Source organism: Tinamus guttatus, unplaced genomic scaffold (genome assembly GCF_059628265.1).
Source record: "Tinamus guttatus ecotype Peru unplaced genomic scaffold, ASM5962826v1 Tinamus_guttatus_pri_ptg000023l, whole genome shotgun sequence".
Classification (NCBI taxonomy): Eukaryota; Metazoa; Chordata; class Aves; order Tinamiformes; family Tinamidae; genus Tinamus; species Tinamus guttatus.
The window spans coordinates 3,632,590-3,649,472 of NW_028288557.1; the positions used below are offsets into that span (position 1 = coordinate 3,632,590).

At 47.7% G+C, this 16,883-nt stretch overlaps 1 protein-coding gene across 1 annotated transcript; it reads left to right on the forward strand.

The window, feature by feature from the left end:
* The first annotated feature begins 268 nt into the window (after positions 1-268).
* Positions 269-10,968, forward strand: SGMS1 (sphingomyelin synthase 1). Its single transcript, XM_088525564.1, has 5 exons — positions 269-938; positions 5,548-5,665; positions 8,080-8,233; positions 8,710-8,876; positions 9,271-10,968. Exons 1-5 carry the CDS (start codon positions 316-318, stop codon positions 9,448-9,450), a joined length of 1,242 nt encoding a protein of 413 aa, XP_088381690.1. The 5' UTR covers positions 269-315; the 3' UTR covers positions 9,451-10,968.
* Positions 10,969-16,883: the final 5,915 nt, after the last annotated feature.

Here is a 16,883-nt window from a genome sequence, read left to right on the forward strand (position 1 = left end):
TTATTTTTTTTTTCAAGCAGCCTTTTTTTTCAGAAATTTTGTCCTTAAACAGGAACTCAGGCTAAGGCGGTCTCAGCAACCAGCTTATGTGTTTTCTTTTTGCCTTTTCTCCCTAGAAGGAAGAATGCGAGCGCGAATATGAAGTGAGGTGCGTCCTGTGCTCGCCGCCGCGGCAGACGGGCCCTCGTCGGCGGCCCAGCAGGTTCCTCTGACGGGATGAAGAGGCCCTGGAGGAGCTTCGCGCTGCGCCGGCACCACCGTGACCGCTGCCTGCTTTGAAACCCGTGCCAGGCCCTCCCCGGCTTGCTCGACACGATGAAAGAGGTGGCGTCCTGGTCGCCCGAGGAGGTGACAAACTGGCTCACGGAGAACGCCGTGCCCGAGTACTGCGAGCCGCTCCGGAGCTTCACCGGGCGCGATTTGATCAACCTGACGGCGGAAGATTTCCAGGAGTCGCCCTTGGCGCGGGTGTCCTCGGACAGCGGGCAGCGGCTCTTGCACATGATCGAGGCGCTGAAAATGGCCCACCACCTGGAGGCCCACAAGAACGGGCACGCCAACGGGCACGTCCGCACGGGCACCGGCGACGCCACGCGCCACAACGGCTTCGGCAGCAAGGGCAAGCTCAACGGCATGCCCAACGGCTACAAGAAGGAGATGATCAAGATCCCTATGCCAGAGCCGGAGCGCTCGCAGTATCCCATGGAATGGGGCAAGACTTTTCTGGCTTTTATTTATGCACTTTTTTGTTTCTTCTTTACCACGGTGACTATCTCGGTGGTTCACGAACGAGTGCCTCCCAAGGAGGTGCAGCCTCCCCTACCAGATGCATTTTTTGATCGCTTTGATCGGGTGCAATGGGCCTTTTCTATTTGTGAAATCAACGGCATGATCCTTGTAGGACTGTGGTTTGTCCAGTGGCTGCTCTTGAAATACAAGTAAGTAAAACTGTTGGCTCATCTTCTCCCAAGCAGATGTGCGTGTGGACACTCAATTTAGTGCTAAACTCAGGCCACTAAGCCTGTGTCCCACAGTTGTGGGTTGCCACAGGGATCTGGCAGGTAAATAATCCCCGTGATGATGCTGGGAACTGTTCAGCCCCGGGCGCCAGCTCGAGCGTCCTTCAGCGTCGGGGTTTGCTCTGCGTCCTCTCGGTACTGCACTTCTGAGGAGCATTCCCGTGCAGCAGGAACAAGAAGAAAGAACTGATCATATGAAATATAATGGTCATTAATTAATGCAGTGAGTGCTGGAAAAATAAATCAGTTCTGGGACCGAGGTTTTATCCTCTTTCCTATTGCTTTATACCAGTTGGAGCACTTTATTTAAAACCGTTCTACACTTCATGGCAGTTGTGGTCTTTAAAGTTTCTAAAATGGTTAAGTTATTCTAGCAATTATTTTTATTTGTAGGTCTCTAGCAGACTGTGAAATTGGCTTTTATTACTTATTAGTAGTTTTGGTGCGTGCACACATGCAGCCGGGAGGTTTTGGAAGCTGCAGCCCCTCTCGGTGTGACAGAACTCGGGGCCCTGGTTGATTTGGGCCCTTGGATGATGAAGGGCTGGTGCTCTGGAAGAGGAGAAGCGCTTTGGTGGCAACAGTTATCGTCTCCCTCGGAAAATAATGCACGAATGAAGGGAGGAGATGACCCCCTGCATACCTCCCTCACTTTTCTAAGCCCTGATGACTTGGGAATATCCATTTGAGATGTGAAGGATGAGGTGAAGTGGCCAGAGTGAAGCCATCTCCTCACTTCGTTGACCTATTCCTTGTTCTACTAGATAGGTTAGTTAGCAATAACCTGGTTTCACCCAAGACTGTCCCGCTCTTTTTGGAGGCAGTGGTGAAGGAGGCGCCATCCGCACTGCTAGTCACCCAGGCCTCCGTCGTCTCAGGGTTTGCGTGTTGATGCTGAGGGAGACTTACCTGTTCTTTGAGGTGTTTCCAAGTTGTGCTCTCAGTGGGCTTTGGGTGCCTGTGTCCACGGCAGGACCCAGCGACGCACAGGACGCTGTTTCCCTGGGCCCCTATGGAGCTGAGCCTTGGTTTGGGTTCTGTGCCCAGTATTGCAGGGGGATCCAGAAGGGCACAAGCGCTTCGAGCTTCCTTTGGGCCAGCCAAGCCTCCTTCACAGGGGAGCACCAGGAACTCAAGGAATTTAGGCAAGCTGCCCATCTCGGAATACCGCTGACTTTGCCGGGAAGCATTCCCAGATGTTCTGGGAGAGGCACGATGACCGTTCTTGGCCGGGCTCAGTGTTGGATTCAGTCTGCATGCTCCTAGGATTGAAACAGGCTTCCTGCTGGACCCATTCCGCGAGGCCTGGAGAGTTATTGTAAAGCTGCCAGGTTGTCCTGGCCAATAAGGAGCTTCAAGGATGTAGCTGTTAGCTGAGCTTGCATGGTGGGGTTAAATAAGACCTCATAATTGCAAGGGAAAGAAATACATCCTATTCTGAGCCCAAAATACGTGGCTTTCTGCATCTTTCTATATAGCACGGTACACACAGCGCTGTGTGTGACACAGCCTTTCCTGAGCTAAGGACACCAAGTACAACCAAATAGTCTTGCGCTGGGCGGCTGCTCCACTGCAGTTACTTGAAGCTTTCGGGTAAGTGAAGACACCCATAGTTGCTGCTGATTCGTGAGCAGTTGCAATGCAGGTAGCATTGCAGCTGGATATTGCCTCACGGTCACAGGCCCTGGTTCTCATGGGGGACTTCAACTACCCCGACATCAACTGGGAGGACAACACAGCCAGGCATAAGCAGTCCTGGAGGTTCCTGCAGAGCGTCGACGATAACTTTTTGACGCAGGTTGTGGAGGAGCCGACGAGGAGAGGTGGGCTACTGGACCTCGTGCTATCAAATAGGGAGGGCGTAGTAGGAGATGTGAAGGTGGGGGGTAGCCTTGGCTGCAGTGACCATGAGTTGGTGGAGTTCAGGATTCAACGAGGAGGAGGCAGGGCTGTAAGTAGCCTTGCGACGATGGACTTCAGGAGGGCCAACTTTAGCCTCTTCAGAGACCTCCTCGGTAGAATCCCATGGGCTAGTGCTCTAGAAGGCAGGGGGGCCCAAGAGAGCTGGTTAGTTTTCAAGCGGCACTTCCTCCACGCCCAGCAGCAGTGCATCCCTGTGTGTAGGAAGGCAGGCAGAGGGGGCAGGCGACCTGCGTGGATGAGCCAGGAGCTTGTGGCAATGCTCAAGCAGAAGGCAGCGGTATACAAAAGGTGGAAAAAAGGACAGGTCCCCTGGGAGAAATACAGGAATGTAGTCAGGGAATGCAGAGATGCGACAAGGAAAGCTAAGGCACGTCTGGAAGGCAAGCTGGCAAGGGACGTTAAAAATAACAAAAAAAAATTCTTCAAATACATTAACAGCAAAAGGAAGATCAGGGAAAACGTGGGTCCGCTGGAGGACGGGATGGGCACCCTGGTTACAAATAACACAGAAAAAGCAGAGTTGCTCAATGCCTTCTTTGCTTCGGTGTTTACCAAGGGCAGCCCTTTAGAGCCCCAGGCCCTAGAGACAAGAGAAGAAGCGGGTGGAGAGGAAGACTTGCCCTGGGTAGAGGAAGATTGGGTCAGAGAGCACCTAAGGAAACTCGATACCCAAAAATCCATGGGCCCTGATGGGATGCACCCCAGAGTGCTGCGTGAGCTGGCAGATGCCATAGCTAAGCCGCTCTCCATCATCTTTGAAAGATCCTGGAGAATGGGGGAGGTGCCGGAAGACTGGAAGAAGGCCAATGTCATGCCAGTCTTCAAAAAAGGCAAGAAGGAGGATCCAGGCAACTACAGGCCAGTCAGCCTCACCTCCGTCCCCGGAAAAGTGATGGAACGGCTCATACTGGCTGTTGTCTCCAGGCACATGGAGGACAAGAAGGTGCTCAAGAGTAGTCAGCATGGATTCACCAAGGGGAAATCTTGCCTGACTAACCTGATAGCCTTCTATGATGAAATGACCGGCTGGATAGACGAGGGGAGAGCGGTGGATGTCGTCTATCTCGACTTCACCAAGGCTTTTGACACCGTCCCTCACAACATCCTCCTGGGCAAGCTCCGGAAGTGTGGGATAGATGAGTGGACAGTGAGGTGGATTAGGAACTGGCTGGATGGCAGGGCCCAGAGAGTGGTGATCAGCGGTGCAGAGTCTAGTTGGAGGCCTGTAGCTAGCGGGGTCCCCCAGGGGTCAGTCCTTGGTCCAGTCCTGTTCAATTTATTCATCAGTGACCTGGATGAAGGCACAGAGTGCTCCCTCAGCAAGTTTGCTGATGACACGAAACTGGGAGGAGTAGCCGATACCCCAGAGGGCTGCGCTGCCATCCAGAGGGACCTGGACAGACTGGACAACTGGGCGGTGAAAAACCTCATGCAATTCAACAAGGCCAAGTGCAAGGTCCTGCACCTGGGGAGGAATAACCCCAGACACCAGTACAGGCTGGGGACCGACCTTCTGGAGAGCAGCTCTGCGGAGAAAGACCTGGGTGTCATGGTGGATGACAAGTTGACCATGAGGCAGCAGTGTGCCCTCGTGGCCAAGAAGGCCAATGGAATCCTGGGCTGCATTAAGAAGAGCGTCTCCAGCAGGTCGAGGGAGGTGATCCTGCCCCTCTACTCAGCCCTGGTGAGGCCACATCTGGAGTATTGTGTCCAGTTCTGGGCTCCACAGTACAAGAGGGATGTGGAGCTTCTGGAGAGAGTCCAGCGCAGGGCCACAAGGATGATCAGGGGCCTGGAACATCTGCCCTATGAGGAGAGGCTGAGGGAGCTGGGCCTGTTCAGCTGGAGAAGAGAAGGCTGAGAGGGGATCTAATCAGTGTCTATAAGTACCTCAAGGGAGGGAGTGCAGAGGACGGTGATGGTCTCTTTTCAGTGGTGGCCACTGATAGGACTAGAGGAAATGGCCGGAAACTGAAACACCAAAAATTCCATAGGAACTTAAGGAAAAATTTCTTGACAGTGAGGGTGACAGAGCCCTGGAACAGGCTGCCCAGAGAGGTTGTGGAGTCTCCTTCTCTGGAGATCTTCAAAACCCGCTTGGATGCAGTCCTGTGCCACGTGCTCTAGGTGTCCCTGCATATGCAGGGGGGTTGGACTAGGGGGTTGATCTCTAGAGGTCCCTTCCAATCCTAAGCATTCTATGATTCTATGATTCTATGATTTGCTCTCATTTTTGGGGGGTCATGTAAAGCTATTGCTTCTAAAACAGCCTTTGGTAATAAATGTGTGTTTCATCTCGTAACAAAATCCCTTCCGGCGCTCTCAGCGCTGGGCTCATGCAGACTCTCATGATGCTGTCGTTAAGTTTCCTGTAATCAGCTTCGTGGGTCGTCTTAGTTGAGTCATCGTGTGTTACTGACCGGTACAAGATGAGAAAATTTCACAAGTAATTTAGTGCTTCAGGGTGCAGACTAATCCCCATGGCCACAGCAGAAGGCCTGAGTTTCAGAAACACCCGTAGAACGTTATTAGCTCGTGTATTTTATTTACCTTTGCCTGTTTTGTTTGCCTTGTTTTATTCCACTCCTTCCCTTTTCTCTTCCAGGTCTATTATAAGCAGAAGGTTTTTCTGTATTGTTGGCACGCTATACCTGTATCGGTGTATCACGATGTACGTAACGACGCTCCCAGTACCTGGCATGCATTTCAACTGCTCTCCAAAGGTAAACTTCTTGCTGCCCTTCCCTGCCATCATTGGGATCGTTTCCTGTTGTCTCAACCCAAAATGCGAGCAGAACTTTCGCAATAATTGCTGCAAAGTTGAAAATACTGATTTGGTGTGATGAGGACTCCCTTCTGCAGGTGGTTGGCTTGGCCTCTTGGTTGAGGCGTTGATTGCTCTTAGGCAGTGCAGGGATTCCCACCTGTTTTGAAGACTCCATCAACACAATTCCTGTAGCCTCGCTGGTGAGACCGGCTCTTCTCCGGCTCCCCCAGAGCAGCTGACGCAGTGCAGCCTATGGAGGTGCCATCTGGGGCTCAAAACAATTCAGGGTGTTAAATCAGAGTACGATTTGCCTTTGATAATGACCCAAAAAGACGTTCAGGCTGGTTCAGCATGAAGCTTTCTGTCCCATTTGCCTCTTGGAGATTGCAGGGGCGTTGGGATCTTCATCCGGTCTCTGGACCTGACCTGGTCTCCCATGGGAAACCCCATTGCAGTTCTCCTGTGTCCTACACTTTGGTCCCAGGACTGTTGCAGTCCCGCTCACCTATTGCCCACGTGGCCCTGGGCTTCGCGCGCGCAGCCCCAGGTGAGAGGCCGGGCAGCAAAATCCTAAATCCAGCTCCTGGTTTGCCTCGATGCACGGCGGCTTGAGGGGCTCGGGGCGCTTCAAAGCGAAGCGAATGAGAGAGAAACCAACGCTGTGTTTGATCTGTCAGCCACTGCAAAACAAAAACACATACATAAAAACAGGTATTTATGAACTTAACTGCGTAAACCTACCCTTTTTGGAAGTCTACAGTGTTGGCGCGTTGGCCTCGTTCCTCAAAGTCAAGCGACGTTTGCCCTCTCCTGTTTCCAGGATAAGTTTCTGCTGCTAATAATAGCAAGGGTTCCTGGAAAGATATAAATGTGTTGGTGGGGGAAAAAATAACTTCTCATCGCCTTATTGAATGATGTGTAATCGGAAAGAGTTGGCATTTGGGAGCATTTTAGTGCTCGATTAGGAGCCGTTAGCAAGGAATATTTCATCACTCTAAAGGATCTGACATAGATGCATCCAAAAAATATGACCCATACTTAAAGTAAGAATAAACATGAAAATAAAGGCCTGACAAGGCTGGACGGGTGCACCCTCCGAGCCGACACGGTGAATTGCAGGTAGCCTGGATCAACCCCATTGTGGGGTTCAGGAAGGCCCCGCTTGCTCATGGGGACACTTCCTAGAGGTTTTGGGTTCTCTCTTGTGGGTTAAACCTGGCTTTGGGCAGCTGGATGTGTGGGATGAGCCGGCCTCTCCCTTGGATCATCATCTGCAGGGCCAGCACTGTTACCAACGGGGCTGAATTTCATTAAGCTTCATTTATTTAGAGTGTGTTGCCTCCCTAGCAGAAGGAAAAACAGATGTTCAGAGAACGTGAGGAAAAAAAATCCAATTAGAGACGGAATATTTCTAATTACTGTTTTTGTGGAGCATTTTCTCTCTCTCTCTTTTTTTTTTTTTTTTTCTCTGAGACTTTTATATTCCAGAATTGGTAGAAAAGCAGATTTTTTTTCCCCTAATCCTCCCTCTGTATCTGTGGCTTATAAAAACATAGATACAATTATATAATGAGAAATAATTAAAAAAGGTCTGAACCCATTACCTCTGCTTCAAGATGCTTCCTCAAATCCTCTTGCTGCAGAGCCACAACCATTAGCCAAAGGCAGAACCTCCAGGAAAAATTACGCCTTGAAGCAGCATGAGCAGTAAGTGTTTAGAAATACCAGAGAAAACTGTTCTTGCTGCCGTGCCTGTGGCACTCTGCAGAGGGCTGGTGGCAGCATTTTGCTACCCTTGCAGCCACTTTCTCGCTTCGCTCTCGCCCTGAGGAGATGGCGGTTTGTTCAAAGTGGCTGAATCAAGAGCTTGCACATACGCACCGACGCGCACGTGTATCTACGCACACATATATTTGTTTAAACAGAAGGACCCCTTCTCCTTCAACCGCTCTTGTGATCGTAGAAAATGTCAGAAGCCCCTCAGTGTGTAATATTCGTAGGGAAATTTTAATAATTTCCTTTATTCCCTGCCTTGGGAATGTTCCAAAGTAATATTTTAGGCAGATTGGTGTAGGAGAATAAAGTTTCCTGCTATATCAATGGTATTGTCTCTATAATACATGCAAAGGATTAATCAAAAATAATTCTTGTCTCATTTCCTGTCCTTTTTTCCCTCCTGGAAACACATTGCTTGCCTTGGGGAGAAGTCATAGCATTTCACTGATGAAATTCTCATTTAGCAGCGCAAGAAAGCCTAACCCATTTCCCCCACGATGGGGAAAGATGCTTGCTCGTGCTGTCCTGTGAGCTCTTTGTGGTTGGCACTGACCTGTTACCGTGTTTTCTTGTCTTCCTTCCGACTTCCACCAGCTTTTTGGAGACTGGGAATCTCACATGCGCAGGATCATGAAGCTGCTCGCCGGCGGAGGGCTGTCCATCACGGGATCCCACAACATGTGCGGTGACTACCTGTACAGCGGTCACACCGTCATATTAACGCTCACGTACTTGTTTATCAAAGAGTGTAAGTTCACTGCCCTTCTGGCTGCTGTATAAATGCTACACATTTGCCGTTTTCGCCCGTAAATAGAGCGAAAATGCATACTTTCCGAGTTAAATTATTAGGAATTCAGTGACATGGCACTTGGATAAAGCTTGGACACAGAGTAAAACGCTTTACCATGCAGATACTAGAATTCTGCATCGTGTTTCAGAAATAATTTGTTCAGAATATATCTCAAACCTTTTTTCTCCCTGTCTGGTGGTTGTTGTTTACATGGATGTTATAACCGAGTGCCACCTAGTCTAGAGGGAGATGCGGATGTCGTGCTAGACGCGGCGTTGCTGACTGTACGCACATCAGGCCTCAGCGCGTGCATTTGTGTAGCATGAGAGGAAAAAGTTCTTTGCTGTCTACGTAGAGTCGCTACTGAAGTACACGGCAGCTTTCAGAGACCGGGGTGTGTTAGATCTTTGCCCGTTGGGCCTGCTTCCTTGCAGATTCCCCCCGGCGCCTCTGGTGGTATCACTGGCTTTGCTGGATGCTCAGCATGGTTGGGATGTTCTGCATCCTCCTCGCTCATGACCACTACACTGTGGACGTGGTGGTGGCTTACTACATCACTACACGACTCTTCTGGTGGTATCACACCATGGCCAACCAGCAAGTGAGTATGCCCCAGCCTCTGGATCTGCTTGGCTCTGCACTGCCTGCCGTGGCGTGGCCAGGGCCTGTGGCCCATCCCTCTCTTCCCCTGGGTGTGCAGTAAGGAGACATCCCTTGAGTTCAGCTTGCCTTTTGCCTACCAGAAAATACCTGAAGACCTACTGACATAGCCTCAGTCTTCCAAGGCCCTCTGGATTTTGGCCAGTTTGGCCACTCCTGTGGCATTAGAGCCAGACACGTAGGCGTGCTGGCTGGGTGTCCTTCACTGAGCTTTCCCCGTGGCTTGGGCCTTTGGTTTTGCAGAGCTCCTGATGGCCGCGCGTGAGGCGCAGTGAATTCCTGCGGGTAAGCAAGGTTCTCCTCCCTCATGATTTTCTCCGTTTATCTCCGTGCAGGTGCTAAAAGAAGCTTCCCAAACTAACCTCCTGGCACGGGTCTGGTGGTACAAGCCCTTCCAGTACTTTGAGAAGAACATCCAAGGAATCGTACCTCGCTCCTACCACTGGCCCTTCCCCTGGCCCGCGCTCCACCGGGGGCGGCAGGTTAAGTACAGCAGACTGGTGAACGACACATAACAGCGTGTCGGGAAGACAGCAGGTCAGGCGGGGCAGAAAGGACCCGTCCCAAGTGCTAAAAACTCCACACGAGAAGATGCCATAAAAAGAAAAACAAAAAACCACAGCAAACCCGACTCCCTAACCCTTTCTTTTAACAGTTACCCTGACTTTACCCTATTCAGTTACCTGGTAAGCACTGTGATCTCTTTTTTCTCTCCAAAGGATCTGCGTTGGACAACAATAAAGCAAATTTAACTTATCATGCACTGTTATACATTTCTTGTTAATAGATTTGGGATTTGCATTACCCATCACCGTGTTCCTTTGTATATGATGCGACAGCGTAGATGAAAGCTTTTATATCATAAGTTCTGGTCTTTCCAGTCACATCTGGGAATAAAGCATATTATTTTCTTGGGAAAACATACTTTTCATATCTCTTGCCCCAAAGATTGGGCTGTAAGCCATTTTCTAGCAAATGACTCTATGAAGGTTTCTAAATTACCTGTCTTGGGTAAAAATTGAGAAATCTTTCTACCTGTTGCACCGAGGCAAATATAAGATGATAGACACAGGAAGGTTTGGTAATTTCGATTTTGTAGAAGCTGCAGTGACTGTGTCCAAAAGTGCAAAAAAAAAAAAAAAAAAAAAAAAGGAAAAAAAAAAAAGAAAAAAAAAAGTAAAGTGATTTTCTAAGTATTTCCTAACTTTATTTTTCAAAATGTGTATGAAGATTAAATTTAAAAAGATTTTTACATGTCAGAGAATAGAGAGTTAAAATTTAAAAACAAAAAATGCTTCTTGGGAGAGAGAGAGATTTGTCTATGTTTCTAGTGCCTTTCTTGTCTTGATTGTACGGTCAGTAGGCAGTCTTAAATGTTTTTATTTAAAATAAAGTATTCCATAAAAGCAGAGTATATATACTGTATAATTACTAATTTTTTTTTTGCGTTTATAGCTAAATTAAACTGGAAATTTGCTTTTAAGGTTGAAATTGCCATGCGTAGGGAAAAACCAAATGGAAAGGGTCCGATCTTGTTCACACATTGTGGGCAGGTCATATTAAAAGATATCACTTTATTGTCTACTTGGTAGCTGTATTTAAAAAAAAAAAGAAAAAAAAAGAAAAAACAGCCATGAATTCCTGTTTTTTAAGAATTTTACAAATGATCACTGAGTGAACCACGAATGGTCTCTCCAGTACTGAAATGTTGTTGCAAAACAACAAAGATAATCTATTTCTTTAAAATATTTGTGCAGAAACTGCATGTAATTATAAGTTTTACTCCTACCATACATACTGTATGTCTGGAGAAGTATTCTATGCTACGTGCAGAACATGCCAATGTGCAGAACAAAATAGATTTTTTTAAGAATGAAGAAGAAGAAATATATATATAAATATATATATATCCAGTCTGTATTTTACGTGAAGCAGAGTTATCTTCTGTAGGGTTTTTGTGTATTCACAAGGTGATATTTGTATTGTAAAACAAAAAATGGTGAAGGAAAATAAAAAGGCTTTTAAAAAATGTAGTTTCCTTTATCTTTTTGAGTGTTAATTTTAAATTTGAAGCTAGGTTTATTCTTCCAAGCCTTTTTTTTAATTTTATGTGTTATTGCACTGTAGGCCCTCAAGGTTGGACTGTATGGAAACTGCATTGACCTTTTTTTTTTTTTTTTTTTTTTTTGAATTGCTGTTCTCGATTTGGCAGATCAGTGCCTTATTTGAAATATAAATGCTATGCAATAGATTCTGATCTTTAGGGGTCTGAGAACGGATCTGAGAAGCTTCCTTGGAACCATCACCAGGGCTTGAAAAATCTACCCCAAAACTGCTGGGAAGGGAGCGCGTTGCAACCTGGACATCCGTAGCCCCATTTTCTATCATTCGTATGATTTAAACTACAAAAACCATCTCATTTCTGTGAGTACAGCGCAGTGAAAGCATTACAATTATTATTGTTAAGGGTTTTTTTTAATGATAAGCTAAGTTTGTCTCCTCCTCAACCGTGTTCCCCAGCCCTGGCCTAGGACCTTCTTGAAGCATTGGCCCAGTTTTACTTCCGCTGCTTTGCCTTGCTGTTGCCTGGGCTGCCAAATAAGATTTCTTACCAGTTCCCTGTTCTGCTCAGCATGGCTGGGTTTTCTGCCGTGCTTCCCATGTTTCTTGGCAACAGCACTTGCAGAGCTATTTGCAGATTTGCTTTAGCTCTGCGCATTTTTCGTTAAGTTGCTGCTGGCAAAGCTACCTTTGCAACTGTGCAGGAAAAAGTTTATTTAAAAACAACCAAAAAATCACGTCCTAAAATGATTTCTTGAGAGAATTCACACTCCCAGACGTAAATGAATGAGTAGATTTTTCAAGGCCTGGATCACGCGCATCCAAAACCATTGACATAAGTAAATGTATGAATATATGCACATGACATTAAATGGAATCTGCTGAATTCTGCATTGTAGTGTCTGACTTACTGCACGGCCTTGGCCACACATGGACGTGTTTTCCAGAGTGGAGCTGTGCACCAAGAGGTGCCCTCGGGGCGCGCAGGAGCGTGGGGCCGTGCTCTGGCTGCAGCGCGGTCCGAGGCAGGGCACCGAGGAAATGGATGTGGGACAAAAATTGCGTTGCAGCAGTGTTAATCATTGTGTTCCAGAAATTCCTCGGATACGGTAAACCTGATTAACCTTCATTTTCCGATGAAGTGTAGCAAAGGATGGCGCTCTGGAGGTTTTGAAGGTGTCCGTCTACCTTTTGAGCTTTATGTTTTTGGGACGAGCTCTCTGGCAGCTCCCTGGGGCCAGCCTGTTTGTGGCCGGAGGCTGTAGCACCCTCACGTGCATCATCCCTTTGCTGTGGGGCTCTAGCATGGGATGCTCTGCCTGTCTCCACTTCGAGCAGTGCAACTTTCTTGGGTTTGTATGGATCCTCACCCATCCAAGAGGAGCATGCAGCAAAGCAAAGCAGAGCCGGTGCGAGCGCGCATCTATGTCCCTTCCATCTTAGGCATATTTTGTATAAACCAGCAAAGTTGTTCTGGCCTGATAGCCTTAAATCCTACTGCGTCATCAAATGCAAATTACCAGAAGCTGGAATTTGAAGGAAGGATCTCCACCAGAAAAGGCTAGATGAGTCTGCTTGAGATGGAGAAGAACCCTGGTAAAAGTCCCCTTGCCAAAGTTCTGGGGAAACAGAAATCAAGATGTTTCCCAGAGGATGGACTTGAGAAGATGGGTGCCTGCATCACCGAGATCCATCTCTGTTCAACTTATTCCTTCCACGTGGGGAAGGCTCAGGCCCTTAGAATGCAGCAGAGGGGATAGCAGATTTTTGAGCAGCACAGACGAAGCAAGGACAAGGATCCCTTTCCCTTCTCTTAACTGTTGTGAAAACAGCAGTGTTTTGAGAACACGCTTTGCTAGTCTGCTTCAGCAAGTGTTGGTAGTGGGGGTCTAAGACAGGTAGATTTGCTGGCTTTCATGGTGCAGTTGCAGGAAGGTCTGTACCTTCTTTTGAGCTGTTTCATAAGGTCTTCTCCCAGGGACATGCAATCAGAAGAGGGGAAACCTTCATGAGATGTAGCTTGGCATTCCCATGCATCTTCTCTCTGCTTGTTGTCTCTAGGCCACATCTTTAGCAAATTGTGAGGATCTGCCCGGCTCCTCCCATTCTACGTTGTCAGTTTTCCCTCTTCAGGCCTAGGGAGCCATGAGGACTTGTACAGCTCTCTACAGACTTTTACTTAACAGCTCTTTTCACTCGGGTGCCACTTGGCTGTTCCTCAGACCAGGTGCTGTCCTGGTGCTGGTGACAGGCCAGGTAAGCCGTGCGCCCGTGAGGCTTCTGTTGTGAAATCACCGTTGAGCAGCAGATCCATCCAGGGCCCAGGATTGTCTCTGATGATTAACTCCACTTTGGGTGGAGATGAGGATGATATTGTCACCAGAGTGTTTGTTTTTGACCAAATGCTCCCGCGTACGTTCAGCTGCCTCGGTAGGAATTGATGAAGGGCTCGGGGCAAGGGGCTAGCTTGGGAGAAGATGCTTCACTCAGAAGAGAGGATGGTCCAAAGCCAAAATACACGGCTTATCACATCCGTAAATCACAGCTCTTCAGAGTGCCCTTGGGCCAACAGGGCAGGGTTTTTTCCAGCCAATCTCATGGGCTTCTAGACATGTGATTTTGCGGTGTAGGCCCATGGTGTACCTGACTTGCCCAGTGCTCTGGGCTGCGTTTGGCTGATGTACTCCTTGGCGTAATTAATAGCTGCTCCTGCTGAGGCTTTACCCCTGGCTGCTGCAGGTGCTGGGCGTAACAGTGTGACCCCACAGCTCATCGCAACGTGCTCAAAGCACCGAAATGTTGTTCTCCAAGTCACTAAAGCGGAACTAGATTTCACCGCCTCTTACTTGGAGCACACGGTACAAGGCACAGGTTGCCTCTGCCTTTTGAGAGGTCTTCTGCAAATACTCCTGGATGTTGAAGCTTAGTGGGAATTACTGTAACTGCTGATTTTCCCTGGGGAGAAGGATATGCTACCAAATCCATTGCACAAGTGTCCAGTTTTAGTTAATTTTGGTTCCTCTCAGCTTCTTCTCAGCATAGTGTTGGGGATGGGCCGTATATACATAAAATTTCGGAGCTTTGAGAAGTGACAGATGCTGTAGTTTTATTTATTATTTTTGCTGTTGCTGTTGTTATTAACACATGCCCTAGGGCATTCCTGATGATCCAGTTTCTGCTGTTGAGAACAAGGACAGCACGGACGGTTTTCCATGTGTGCCTAACCAGGCCACCCATTGGTGCTATCTTTACATGGAAGGTGCTGGCTTGTCCTTGCCTAGTGTTGAGGTCCCGTTATAGCTGCACTTCGCTGTGTGTGTTAGCTAATGGGAAATCTTAGCCAGGTGAAGGGGAAATCAAGCACCCTGCTCCAGGGTCAGAACAGCTCCCACCCCATTGCTGGGGGCAGTTTTTGCCTCGGCCGCGGGCCCCTTGTGGAAGCTGCTGTCAACGATGTTTCTCCAGCGTAGCGAGCTGTCTCCAAAGGGGTTGTTTGCAAACACAAAAGCACTGTGTCAAGTAGAGAGGTTGGCATCCATCCTGGAAAATAGTTCACACCCTGGCCAGCTGTTTAGCACATGTGCAATGACAGGTGCTTGAGGCTCTTGAAGGACATCATGGTCACCCCAGCTAGTGCTGTGGCTACCAAGGCCTCCTCCTCTCTTTTACTTTTTAATCTAAATTTCAAATCTACTTGCAGAAAGAGGTCCTGGGCTTTCCTGACATATGCTCACATTTTCCTTAGAAATAGTTGAGCAGGTTTAAACCTAGCTCAGATCCTGGTGGAAAATCTGAATTGTCCCATCTATTCCTGGAGGCAGGAGATGTTCCGGAAAGGAATCACTGCCTCTCTCAGCCTCAGAAAAATCTCCTGTTACTACTTGATTCCTCAGAGTCTGTTTGGAGTTGACGAGATGGGAGGAGAGAGACTACTTGACCTGGTAGAACAGCCATAGAATCTGCTCAACTTCAGTAACTTCTACACTGGTGTCTGCACAACTCATGGTGAGTTGGGCTAGTTATTGGGGTAGCTGGGCTTACTAAGTGTGCTCTCAGAAGTTGAAAATTTAGCCACAGAATTTGACTCTTTCCTGGACAGGAACAGTCTGCTGTTTCTGAGTTCTGGCTCTGGTCTGAGACTTGGGAGAACGTCTGTAGCAACTTTGTGCCATGGAAAACAAACACACAGCAGTGTTGATGCAAGGGGCTTTGGGTCCTCTGTTCAGAGCAGGACCACCACCAGACTGCCACACCGCTACTGCCTGGGTTGGAGCGTTTTGGTGGTCTGCAGAGCCCAGGAGATGCTGTTACAGTAGAAAGACGCTCTCCTGTTCCTCGGGCATGAACGTCAATCCAGAGCAGAAGGACACGCATCTACCTGGGATGAGTAAAAATCATCCTGAAGATGACCCCACATTTTAGCCCTTCACCCACCATGGTTAAGTGCCGAGGTGCAGAGCAAACATTTGAATGTTTTTACGGGGAAAGGTTGTAGAGATAAGCCATGTGCTGCGGTCTGATAAGTCACTCCACAGTGCGTGTCCTTTTTTTTTTTTTTTCCTGACTCCTCTGTGCAGAAATGTTATCTCTTGTTGTCAGGATCCTTCTATATTTGTGCAAAAAGGACTTCGGTCGTTCTTTCATAAACAACTTTATGTAAGAGGGTTCACAATCGCTTTTTCCTCCTTGTCACCTGGATCGCAGGCTTGGCAAATGTCTCAGGTCTGTGTGAATAACATTACCCATATTGAGAGCTCATCCTTTTTTTCATTTTTCTTGCTACATTTTTTTTTCTTTCTGTCTTTCTGGAGGAAAAAAAAAAACACCCCAAACAAAGCAAACAAATAAAACAGCCAGATTATGCAGTCGATCTGTTCTCTTCCTGGCTCTGTGTATGTGGTAACTTGTACCAGCTGCTGGGTCTCTTCTGGACTTTTTATTACTAATTATTTATTACTATTTCTGCCACCAAGGCAGAAAAAACTATGTGACGCTACAGGAGGGTGAGAGCAGGGTGATAAAGAACTGAAGACATCCAAAATCCCACACCTTATCCAGCGAGATGCACGAAGGAACTGAGTTTTTGCATGCAGAAAGCAGTAGCAGATGTTGGTAAAAAGCAAAGTTTTAATTACGGTGCAAAAGCTGGAGTGTTTTGGCTTTGGGCCCTTCCTGTTGAGATGTCTTTGGGTACAACCCAAAATTTGATCCATCATGTGCTGCCCTGATGATAATAACCCCCCTCAGAAGAGAAGTGACTGCAGAAAGTTTTCAGCTGGACTAAGGTGTTCCTTCCTTTAGACTTCATGCCGTGAAGCCCTATTGCATGGGGAGGATCCAACTCAGCCTGTTGAGGTGGACCATGCTAGGCCCCAGAAACTGCATGCTTCTATGTGGGTTAGGCAGAAACAACAGCCCTGTGAAACGTCAGACCAGGAGTCTGGAAATGAAACGGGGAAGAACGGAAGAACACCCCACAGCTGGGCTGTGTCTCCAAACACCTGCCAGGTTTCTGCTAGGATTTCCTCCATTAAAATCCAGGCTCTTTAGACATTTGTGTTTCACTGTCATCAGCAATGCCTTTGGGTAAAGCCAAAGAGCCTTGGACCCTCAAATTCAGTAATCCCAGATCTATTCATAAGCAAGTATATTTGTAAGAGAAAAGTTTTCACAGAAAACCAGGCACTGTAGCTTATTTTCCTAATCTTTGGTGACTGCCTGAGACTTAAAAATCAGAGACTGACAAATCAAATCAAACGAGATTTGTACTTGTTGAAGTGTTCTTCCTTCACTACCCATGTCCTCTTGAAGCTTATACTGGAAGTTGCAATCACAATTGCCAGGCTATCCTACTAGATATTCTCATACTTTGGGGCTATTTTTGAAG